The sequence below is a fragment of the Akebia trifoliata genome, chromosome 4 (assembly GCF_017979445.1).
Source record: "Akebia trifoliata isolate Shusen 1 chromosome 4, ASM1797944v1, whole genome shotgun sequence".
Lineage (NCBI taxonomy): Eukaryota > Viridiplantae > Streptophyta > Magnoliopsida > Ranunculales > Lardizabalaceae > Akebia > Akebia trifoliata.
Window position 1 is genome coordinate 791,408 of NC_141378.1, and position 12,729 is coordinate 804,136.

Sequence of the window (12,729 nt, forward strand, 5' to 3'; positions counted from 1 at the left end):
AAGGACTTCCGAATATAAAACTTCACTACAAAATACAAATGGCAGAAACGCGCCAAGATTTGGAGAACTATTAAAACCCTAACCAAACCCTATAAAATTTCTCTTACTTTGGTATTTCGATCTCTGCACTTCAATCTTCTTCCAATATCTGATTTCATCTTCGATTGTTCTGACCTTCGAGTCCTCAATTTTTGTTTCCTGTCCTCTCCGGAGGACCCTTTAATGGCTCTTGGTCTTCAATCGATCAAACTCATCTCATTTGAATGGGTTTCGAAGAATCTGAAATCATGAAATGTGAATTAAGAGTAAATCTCCCTTCTGATACTCCCGTTGTCGGCTGCGAAATCAACCCTTACGTGTCCTTTCACTGTAAAGGCTCTCTCGAAATTCCCGAACACTCTATGAAATTTAACTGGTTAGTCTCTTTGTTTCGATTCTCATATATTTTTTGGGTTTGATATTCATCTCGGCTGATGTTCATTGCCAAGGTCCTCTGATGAGCAGATATGATTTTATTTCTGTTTTAATTGATGGATATTTTATTCTTTTGTTGATAGAACAACATCTTGAATTCTTTTAGTTAAAATTCTTTTGGTCTCTAAAGTGGCGTTGATGTTCATCTTGCTTGATATCCAAATTGAAACACAATTGTATGTTTTGAAATTTTGAAAGAATCACAAAAGTTTCTTATTGTTTCGGTATTTTAAAAAAAATGTATAAATATGAATTAGTGAAACATACGGAAAGATATGTGTGCATATAGAATTTATTCATTTATTGTTGTGTTAGGGAATCTGTCAATGCAGATGTGGACACGGCCTTCTGTCTATATGTCATGTCTTTAGTTACTGACTTTTTGGAATATTTTGGACAAAATGCAAATGTATGTTTCGAATTTTTTGGAAGTGTCACAAAGTTTCAGTTTGTTCCTATATTTTTTTTAGAATGCATCGATACGAATTAGTGAAACATACTGAAACATATGCGTGCATATAGAATTTATTCATTATTGTTGTGTTGGGGTGTCTGTCAATTAAGGGTGGCAATCTTAACACGACTCGAAAACGACACGAAATTGGGGGGTTTGGGTCATACTAGTGTCTAACCCAATTATTTAATGGGCTGTGTCTAGGTTAGGGATGTCAACTTAACCAATTTTTACACGTTTAGTTATTGTGTTATTAAAGTGTTTCATGATTTAAAAAAAAACATAGGAGGTATCTCAAATATCAACAAGGGTTTTTAAAATTACCCATTTGTTTTACCATAATTTCGTAGAACTTTTTCATGTTAATTCTGGAAACCATTGAGTGCTAATTTTGGAATTAAAAAAATTCACATAAATTGAGGAATTGTTTTACTGTTTTATAAAGAAGTACCACTTAGCTAAGTGGTAGGACGTGTGAAAGATCGTTCCCACATTTTAGGTTCAAATCTCCTTGAACCCGTACTTCTTACACTAACCACTAAAAAAAATTACGGTTTTATAAAGCTGTTTTTTTTTTTTTTAAAGTTCTTAACTAAAACTAAAGTGATGGAATTATTTCGGGGAAAATATTTACTGTTTTATAAAAACATGATATTTTTTTTTGATAATTATAAATTTTATCCAAAAAAGGAGATTGAAATGATTTAATTGATAATCACAAAGATAGGACATTTTCTTTTCTCATTTTAAGTGAAATATTTGGAATCCGAAAATGGTAATTTACTGTTTTTGGCTTTAAATGAATAGAGCACTGCAATTGGAATTTCACTATTTTTTCCTACCTTTTTGGGAGTTTCCCCTATAATTTTTTCGTTGACTGTTGTGACAGGGAATCTGTCAATGCCGATGTGGGTAACACCTCTTGCTTAGATGTCATGTCTTTAGTGACTAGCTTCCACCTAAAGACATGAGAGAGGCCATCTCAATTGCCATGACCTTACTACCACTATTTATGCATCAAATGTGTTGTTTTGAGTTATTCAGTTTTTGTTTTGGAATAATTTAAAATATTTTCTATGTACATAATTGTGAAAAATGTGGTATGATTTTTATACTCGAAACAGAGTGAAGCTCCTTTTATATAGACCTATGCTATGATGACTCCTTTTGCAAAATCCTTCTACTTTACTCTACTCTTGAGTGAAATGTGAGCAATGTTAGTTCTTTAAGCGCTCTAAGACTTGTGGCACTGTATGATGATGAGCCAATAGGGAGGAGTCATTTCTAAGTTTTATGTGATACCTAAAAGTTTTAATTCTAGCATTAGTTTGCATAAAATGCAATGGTTCGAGGCATATGATGCTTTTTTTTAGTGCGGATCGTATGCACCCATGGTTGAGGAAACCCTCCTCCCACACCCCAATACACGCCACATAAGCCGTAATCCAAGGAAATTTTTAAAAGGAGATATTTTAGGTGCTAATTCCTTGGATTATGGCTTACATGGTGTGCATTGTGGTGTGGGAGGAGGGTTTCAATCCTCCACCCTGGGTGCATACTATCTGGACTCTTTTTTCTCTTGAAACATTTTGGAACATTTCTAATGCCTATTGATGTGAAAAAGTGTGACATTAGGTTCCATCTTGCGTTTAATCATTAAAGAATATTTTTTATTATTCATTTATGAATAAGAATGAGTTTTTATTAATTTAAATACAATGTTTCGGATTCTAATTCTAGAATTATTTTAAAGGAATTTTTGACTCACGAGGTCAACAAGAAGATTTTAGGTCTCATTTTTATTCTGTGACAGATTTTAAGAATTTTATTGTTATATTGGTCTTTCATTTGAGGATTTTATCTTTAGGCGTGGGCTTGTGTGTTAAGATGACATGTAGCAAGTGTTCCTTTTCTACTAATGCTTTCTAGGCAGGTCTTTTCTTCTTATTTTTAATGAAAATTTTACACAAAAAATTGCAATGTTTTTGGAATACGCCAATGCATTTCGATTTTGTTTCAATATTTTGAAATGCTGAAATGAAATGACATTTTAACCCTCAGTTCATATCCTCTTTACTTGGATTGTCTATATAATTTCTTAATGTTGTATAAGCAGGTACCGACTACAGAGTGATGACAAGGTCATTTGCTGTGTGCATGATTCTAAGATTGCTACTTTCCAGTGTATGTGTTGTGTAACGTTAAAACTACCAGTTGAAGAGAGTTACCACTGCTCTGCAAAGTGTTTCTTTGATACATGGCCGATCCACCGTGCACGCCATTTTGAGGCTGCTGGGACAACAAATAAGACTTTCAATGGTGATAATCTGGTTTCGGGAGAGCTTGGGACTTGTGGCTCTTGGCCATCTGTTGGCTCTTGGTCTGGTTTTGGATATGGCCCAGTACACAATAGAACTGCAATTACGGTGAAGGGAGAAGATGTTTCATGGCTTAAGGTGGGCTCTTCAAACACATATGTGCCCTCAAGAGATGATTTTGGCTACATCTTGATGTTAGAATCTGTAGCTGTAGATTGCAAACAGGGAAATCCTTTGGCCCCAGTGCATTATATTGTCACTGATCGTGTAATCAATGCACCTGTCCCTTGTCCTCGCGGCATGATCCAAATTGGGCCGTTGGAGGGCTGTAGGAACTTCAGATTGGAAACCCCGTCTTCTGTTACTGGAACGTTTAGTGTGCTATCCTACAACATCCTTTCTGATTTGTATGCTACTCAGACGATGTTTAGTTATTGCCCCACATGGGCGCTTACATGGGAATACCGTCGTGAAAATTTGCTCCGTGAGATCACTAGATATAAAGCAGATATCCTTTGTCTTCAGGAGGTGAATTTCTTTATTGCTATTGCTTTCTGAATTAGTTGACACTGGGGCCTGGTCCTGCACTGTAACGCCTGGCTTTCTCAACTCATATATGCTTGGTGTTAGTTGAGCAGGTGCAGAGTGATCATTTTGAAAATTTCTTTGAACCCGAGCTAGTACAACGTGGCTATTCTGTAATTTACAAGAAAAGGAAAACTGAGGTATATTTTTCTAACTGCTACTTGTATATATAAGCTTTTTGAAAGGTACTGGACGATCATATTGACAAGTATTTTTCTTCTCACATCAAAGGACTGCTAGACGAACAAGAAAAAACATATTTAATATCTTTTGGAAACACTCATTCGATGCCAAAAACCTAGCAAATAAGCACCTCATCTCCTACGCAAACTTTCAACGAATAGATGGTTGACACTCTGCTTGCGAGGCTTTCATAGTTTTAATTGAACATTTAATATATTTTTTTAAATTGACTAGAAATCAGGCTCAATCCATAATTCTGAACTAATGAGAATAATGAGTCAAAGCAATATCAGTTGAAACATGATTTCAGCACTTCTCTGGTACACCATGTTATTTCTAGATATTTGATTAAGATGAACACAATTATTTTTTTATAAACATGGGCATTCTTATAAGAATATATAGGAAAGGAGAGAAAAATGTGGTTTCTTTCTATTGGTTTCTTATATTTGAAATAGTTAACTGACACTCTAGAGCTTCAATCTTAGCAATGTATTGAATATTGAAGGCACTGTTCAAGATAATGGAACTTAAAAAGTCTTAACTAAACTTTCAACTTGGCAGATAATACGTATTCCATTTTCTACGGACTTGTGCTTGTCTGCTTCACATCTTATTCATACTGAACCTATCATCTTACCTTAAGTAACAGTGACATGAGCACGTGTATTGATGTTGGACACATGTACAAAGTGTTTGGCAAAGTACCTTTGTGATACCATGACACGTACATGTTCGTACACGTAGGTGTGTCCGGGTGCATCTCCAATACAACAATAATTTTGAAATTGCAGTGTCCTTGTTACATAACCCTTAAATCAAAAGTGTCCTTGTTACACATGCCTTCTGATATGTACTATTCCTGAATAGTTTTGTCTTGCAAACTTGATTTGAGTTCTTGTTTAGGTCTATCATTCTTTAGGAGTGTTCGCTGACCCCAATATTTGGGTGAGGGATAATGATGATGCCTATACTTCTTTTGGTCATTGTGAACATGCACTATGTAAGGTTGTTCTTGTGACTCACAGCAATACATCGCCTACTGCAATTCTTCTACCGATTCCTTGATTCTTGGTTAATTAATGTTTTATTCTACTGATGAAAGGACGTAACAAATATACCTGGCAAAAAAATAAAAAATAAAATAAAAAAAATGAAGAAAAGAAAAGAAAAGAACAAAGAATATGACAAATATGTCCTAGTTATCATCTCTACATGGTTTAGTTTCTTAAACTGTCTTGGTTAATCTCCTCCTCACAGGGGGTTGGATATCTCTCTCTATTGTAATTCTTGATGTGCTCATCATATTTAGAAGTATACTACATGGTCATTCACTTGCCACCAAACACAACCCCTGCTGACTAATGCTGATTTATGCCATCATGTGCAAATGGAAACTGTTTTTTATCTTTTATAGGTAAGCTTCCAATGGAAACTTTTGAAGCACCTTTGCTTGCCAATTTTGCTTCTGCTTCTTTGTTTTTGCTAAGCATGGGTCAATTGGACTGCTTGCAGATGTATACACGTAATCGATTTAGTATTGATGGGTGTGCTATATTTTTCCGTAAGGATAGATTTAGAGAAATTAAAAAATATGAGGTAACTGATCTTTATTTTGCCTCACTTACGGCATAACTAGTGCATGTGATTTAATCATTTCTGTGTTTTTCTACCAGTTATAAGAAATGGTTTCTATGTTTCCCACTGTAGCTTGAATTCAGTAAAATTGCACACTCAATTGTTGAAGAGCATAATCCGAATCAGAAGACTGAAGCTCATGTTCGCTTGAAAAAGGTATTTGCTTCTTATCTGATAGTTGATTCTTCTGGTTTTTAAAGTTGAAAATGCCCATTTTATGTTTTTATACTTTATTCTGATAATTCTCTTTTCCCAGTCTTCAATAAATTGCCATATCACCCTCTGATAGCTATCTGCTTTTGCAGGACAATGTTGCAATTGCTGTAATACTTGAACTAATGGGCAATGGGGCAGTTTCGGATGCTTTGGATTATAGATTTTGTGTGGTATTACATTTCAGTTGTACCCTTTTCTTCATCATTAAGTGTGATAATGCTTCTGTTTAGATAGCTGATAGTTTATGCTGATTTCGTCAGGCAAATACTCATATACATGCCAATACTAAGTATACAGATGTCAAGTTATGGCAGGTATATATTAATTCTGTACATGTTGATCTCTTCCATTTCCTTCTGATTTTTATATATTCAAAATTAATTGGATTATCTCCTTTTCGTCACAATAGGTTGCGACCCTCATCAATGGACTAGAGAAAATTGTTGATTCACATATTCCTGTTGTGATCTGTGGGGATCTGAATTCTCGTCCTGGAAGGTCATTCTTTTGATGTTACCAATGAAGTTATTTATCACTAGATAATTATGAAAAAATTGTTTTCTTTCGTTGGTAATGTTAGTGTTCTTTGGGATCCAAAGTAAATTAAATGCTGTCGCACTCAAACTGAACTTAGATTTTGTTTAGTGATGACTCTTTTGATCAGTTGGGAGGAGGAATTGGTGTTATGATTTACTTTTTCAATAATGTCAGATATGCTTTTTTTCCTTATCTTTCATAAAAATTATGTCATAAAAATAACATAATCATCATCATTGCCTACGCTTTATTCCAATTAATGGGGTTGGCAACATGAATGCTGTTTCCATATTCAACTCTATTTTGAACCATAGTAGAAGCATATCTTGATTAGATAGTCCTTTGATTACCTTATTTATACCTTTTTCAAGGTATAGTAAACAATTTTTTTCAGAAGAAAAGCAAGCCTCACAATACTCATAACTAGATGGGAATAAAACTACATGGAAAGTAGTTTTGAGGTCCTAGAATGACCTCATCCCATTTGAATATGAAGTCTTCAAAGTGAAAAGACCCCTAAACCCTATAAAGAGAGAAGATCGACGATAAAACAAAGCCTTTACATCACCATGGATCTCCAAAGCCCACACTTTATCTTCATGAATTTTGTTATTCCTTTCTTTCCCATCGGCCAACAAATGGCAAAATGCAGTTAAGCCTATAAGATGCAGCCACAATTGTTGGATGCATTGGTCTTCTAAACTTGAAGAAACTTGTTGCCCTTTGGGCATTATCAAATTTACTTTAGATGTAGAGACTTTTGCAGAGCTATACTGTTAAAACAAGGTCATTTCTCTACTTGGTTTACAAATAGAACACACATTGGGAACTATTTTTTGTTGTTTTAATTGAATCATCAATCGCAAGAATTTTGTCCAGGGCTGTCATCCAATAAAGAAATGCAACCTTAGAGTTGATGGGTTGCACCACTCTAGGTCTGCACAAATGGTAGAAAAGTTTTATCTAAACATTTTCTTAAATAACAAATGAGTCTTATTTCTAATACTTGTATCTTCTATACTTTCTAAGACATTTTCTTTATTTATTAGGTTCTATGCTGATCTAAATGGTGTTTCTCTTTTTCTTGATAAGTAAAAAACTTCATTAAAATTGAAAGATAAAAAACAAACGAGGAGTTCAAGGATACCAACCTAGAAATAAGGACAAGGAGGCAACGGGTACATCTCATCCCACCATACCATCATCTCCCACCTAAAATGGAAGTCCTCAAAGAAGAATCACTCCTTTAATAAGTTACTCCAAAAGAAAATTAGACCTAAGATACTCATGATTACTTCACCATTTGAGAGCTCCTTTTCCTCGAAGATACGTTTACTCTTGTTCCAGATTCCCCAGCAAACTGCAAACAGAAGCAGATTCTACATGATTATCTTGCAGGGTCTAAAAGATTAAGGAGAATACACTGGAAAAAAGAGAATATGGTTTTGTGGAAAACCAAATTAATACTCAAGACATGGAAATAGATGAATTGAGAAGAAACAATCATATTCCTGTCCACTCTTTAAGTCACTTACAAATACTTCTTTCCACTCTTGGGGGTTTGTCAATGTAGAGGAACATGTGTTGGGATTTAAGTGTGATGAATTCCAATATCATCGTCAACTATATATATTTTTTTTCTTTCATTTTTTGCAAAGTATAATGTGATTTTTAGTCTAGGGCAAAAAAAAAAAAAAAAAAAAAGGAATGAGGATGGAGGTCGAGCAAACCTACCAATACAATTAGGACAAAAAAAAAAACAAAAAAACAAAAAACTAATTTGCCCTCACATGAACAAACATCCTTGTATATAATACCATGGTTTCAAAACTCGTCTGAGACTGAGACGTATCGCCCGAGTCATCTCGGTATCAGGCATGGACGAGACGGACAAGTCAATTTTTCGGACGAGATTTAAAACCCCACGTTCATTTTTCTGATTTTTGAACGAGATGTTTCGAACGTATCGGAAAACTCGTCCGAGACGGCTCGGTATCTGGCATGGAAGAGACGAGACGCTAAACCGAGTTTTAAAACCATGTATAATACATCATGCAAGGTTAAATCAAGTACTTCTCTAGGGTTTAAGACTTGTTTGTTTGTTTTTGTCTTTTTCTTGAAAGATATAAGATATAAGAGTAAATATAAAGTATATTTATTTATATATTTTTTGTTGTTTGTTTGTTTCAGTCCTCTGGCTTACAATTGGTTCCCGTCTGAAATCTGAATAGTAGGTCTTTAAGATATTCCTTAATTCCTCAAACAACTTGCACCAAAAAAATACAGTACCCCAACTGTTAATGATAAGTTCTTGAACTAATTATTCATTCCTGTCAGAAACTCAACTATTTCTTTCCTTCCAAATTTCCCAACAAACAACAAACAGGAGTAAGTGCCATACAATCCTTTCTATTCCCCCCAAAAGCTCAAGATTGCTAACTCTCCAATAGAGAAAGAACCAAGGTGGCGAGACATCTAGAATAATGGAATAAAGACATGAAATGGGATAACACAATAGATACAACATTGCAATGTATTAGAACATGATTGATCGATTCTTTAGAAGATTTACACATGGAACAAACTTTGAATGACATAGTACCATGGAACATAAGGTTATCCACTATTATAATTTTATTCAAAGCAGTTAATCAAAATTGGGGGCAAGGAAGAAATAAGCGAGATGTAAATCAGTTATGATCCAAGGAGGGGGTGGTGTTCAAAATAAGCTGCGAGGGAAAAAATAATGTTGTCCGGCTACCTACATCAGACAAATGAAAGTGTTCATATTTGTCTTATGACACTAAACATCATTCATCTTTCCAATGCTCATTCTATGAAAATGTTCATCTAGAGATCTGTGCATTTTTTTTTTCTTCCAGTTGGTATCCTGGTGGACTTGAATGTGTGATTATCAACAATTAAAGCGCACTGAATTTGTTCCAGAAAATAAATTTTTCTTTGTTAACTTCTAAGCTGTTGCAAGTTGCGACATTGCTGTATTTGAATTGTAGAAATTTTAAGCTCCTGCAGTTGCATAATACTCATGTAGTTGCATTTTTGTGGTCGTATGTTGCAGTGCTCCTCACGATCTTTTAGTCATGGGAAAAGTTGATCCTAGTCACAATGACTTGGCAGTTGATCCTGTTGGCATATTTCAACATCTTAAGCTTTCTCATACGTTGCCTCTGGTATGATTGCTCTTTTTTTTTTTTTTCTTCTTCTTCTTCTTCTTCTTCTCTTGTTTGGAGATTACAGAAGTTCTATTATTTATATCAAAGAGGTCTGTAGTAGTACAGAGTATTCAAGAGTACAGCTGAAGTTGCCACCATATCCCATCCCTCATGGCCTTTTGTGTGGTTAAAAGGAACAAATTGGCTTAAATTACCACTAATAGAAAATCGCCAAAATTTCCATGTACCTTATTGTCCTACTGCCCAGACAATATATTAAAGTGAAAGATAAACAATATATCTTTTATTTTAGTTGAAGTGGCTTTTTTTCCTTCTAAATATCATCATTCTCGATTGAATTCATATTTTGGAGCATTCCTATATTATTTTCATCAGAAAACAAATTTTGACAGTTGAACTGTTTTCAAGATTTCTTCGTCTTTTCATTCAAAAATGTTAAATGATTCCCTATGAATTATGGTAGCTTGCAGTGTTCAAATTTCATGGGTTGAGTGCTGACATAATAAGTGTCTGAAAAAGAGTTGGCATTATTTCTTTTCAATTTCTGATGCAAAAAAAGGCTTCTTTTTACAGGAAAGTGCATATTCATCTTTACTAAGGACAGTAGGTGATGATTCGAACTTAGAACAACAACGTAAGATGATTAACCCCCAAACCAAGGAGCCTCTGTTTACCAACTTTACAGAGAAATTTTCAGGAGCGATAGATTACATCTTTTACACAGGTATTTCAGTGGACAGCTTGGATCTTGGTTTTGTGTGTCCGTCCATATATACCTGCTTACTTGCCTTTCTTTCATATTAGAATTGATTGCTCTTGGTCTTTACTTGCTCATATATATTTATAGGGGAGTGTTCAAGGGTCATATAAGAAACCAAACATTTTTCAATATACGGGTTAGAAGTTTCGGAATGGTCTGATTTTTTTTGAGGATGATCTCTATGGTCACAAAAAATCAGCCCATTCTGAAATTTCTAACCCCATCAAAACTGGTTTACAAATAATTGACGGTCCATGATTCTTCAACTTGTAAATTGGGGTTAGAAGTTTCAGAATGGGCTGATTTTTTGTAACCATAGAGATCATCCTCACAAAAAATCAGCCCATTCCGAAACTTCTAACCCATGAAAAATGTTTGGCACAATGTTTGGTTTCTTCTATGACACCCTCAAACACTCCCCTATATATATACATCCTCCTTTTCATTTACTTATGGTGGTTTTGTTTTGATGCCTCCAAACAGCGGATAGATTGATGGTTAAAGGTCTTTTGGAACTTCTTGACATGGATTCTGCAATGCGATACACAGCTCTTCCATCACCTGAATGGTCATCAGATCATATTGCGCTCATGGCGGATTTCTGCTTGGAGCCAACTATCCGGCATCCAGCCAACCCTCCGCTTCCTGTTTGCCTCTGGTGAAAACAATTCTGTTTGTTAGAGGTTAGAAGCACATGCTTGGGTTTGGATGGTCGCAATGGGTATTTTTAATGAAGCTCATTATTCAGTTTTCAGAAATATAGATCAATCTTTGTCAGAGGAGTTGATTTCTTGATGTTGTGCCAAAATCTTAAATTCTTTGTCACCAGCTTTTCTAGGAAAGAGTGATTTTCTATTATATCATATGCATTTGCATTTTAGATGGAATTGAATTTCCAATTCAGCCCGAACCTTGGGACGTTTTTTGGGCCTTCAAAATCTTGTTTGTGAAGTCATTATGATAGTTTTTTAATTTTTTAATTTTTTTAAAGGCATTTTTTGTTTTGAAGTATAATTTTGTAATTTTCTTTGGTGTCCGGGGATTTGAATTCAATTTTTTGTTTTTTGCTCTAATTTGAAAGAAAGAGCTTAGATTCTTCATCTTCCATCCCTTAGTTGAGTTTTTGAGTCACGTGTCAGGTTGAGTTACAAAATCATTATACATAACTAAAAAGGAGCTCCCAACCCAGCCATGCGTCTGCCAAGGGATAAAAACTTTTGAGAAATGAGAGTGTAAAAGTGGGAACACGGAAGAGAATATAAAAAGTGGGAAAAGAGAAAATACTAACCCTTCATCAAAACAATGGCTGAGATGGGAGGGTAGTCCTAGAGATTCTAAACAAGATGGATCCCTTTTGAATCTAGAAAAATGTGTGCTTTAAACTCCGTAAAAGAAAGAAAAACTATAGGAAACTTTATATTAAGGGCACCAATAATTGATGTCCTAAGGGCACATGATAAGGTTCATCTAATGCATCTAAAATTCCATCTAACTCTTGATATTTAAAGGAGAAAAATGTTGAAGAGACTTGAAATAACAATGAGATGGTACTTGAGCGTGTAGAAAAATAATAGATACTTTTCCTTGAGATACCATTTTATAAATTTGAGGGAAATCTATGGTTCTTTGGCACACTGCTTTTTCGAAGTGTTTATTTGGAATCACTGTAGCAAAAGATTGTGTTGGAGGCATAGTAACAAAGTTCGGATTCGATAATTATTTGATTAATTCGGAAAATTTTCGTAAAAACATAGAGAAAATTTTGGAGATTATACAAAATATTTTATTGAGTTTGTTACCAAAGCCCATCATCTTCAACCCTTTTTCAAAACCCTATCTTCTAGAGAAAAAATTAAAATTTTGACGGTGAAAGGTAAAAATGTCACCATATTCCATGATAATTGTTTTTAAGATGTTATTTACTCTCTAATTTTGCAATAGGATTTCGCTTCTAGGATAAAACAAGTCCAATCTCTTAATCACAATTCATTTATTTGCAAAATTGGATCGAATCGTCCCAATAACTCAGTCCAATTAAATACTAGAAATTGATAATAAAATGAGAAAAAATTGGATTCTATATATAGATCCTAATAATGTCATGACTTGACTAGTTAAGGTGGTGCTTTTCCACACATAGTCATGATTTGGATAACTTTAAATCCAATCTAATGAATCAGGAGGAGAAAACACTCCCTTCTAATTTTGTCAATCTAGCACAATTGCCTCCCTTCCTTCCTTGAACAATAGTTCACTTTTGAGCATATATGGTTGGACATCTTTCATTAACGTTCAACTTTTTTGAATTTAATTAATTAAAATCTTCCCAATATGTAGCTAATAACTTATTCTCCCTCTGTATATTACGTG

General features: G+C 34.5%; 1 protein-coding gene across 2 annotated transcripts; it reads left to right on the forward strand.

Annotated features, from left to right (window-relative positions):
- On the forward strand, nucleotides 1–11,239 carry LOC147402724 (carbon catabolite repressor protein 4 homolog 1-like). 2 transcript variants are annotated; one of them, XM_086438053.1, is made up of 11 exons: nucleotides 1–415; nucleotides 3,045–3,774; nucleotides 3,885–3,971; nucleotides 5,530–5,613; nucleotides 5,725–5,808; nucleotides 5,958–6,038; nucleotides 6,129–6,182; nucleotides 6,278–6,366; nucleotides 9,485–9,596; nucleotides 10,173–10,323; nucleotides 10,843–11,239. In XM_086438053.1, exons 1-11 carry the CDS (start codon nucleotides 264–266, stop codon nucleotides 11,019–11,021), a joined length of 1,803 nt encoding a protein of 600 aa, XP_086294179.1. In that variant the 5' UTR covers nucleotides 1–263; the 3' UTR covers nucleotides 11,022–11,239. The 2 variants fall into 2 exon arrangements, with proteins under 2 accessions (XP_086294179.1, XP_086294180.1); XM_086438054.1 differs by lacking the exon at nucleotides 5,530–5,613.
- The last annotated feature ends 1,490 nt before the right edge of the window (nucleotides 11,240–12,729 follow it).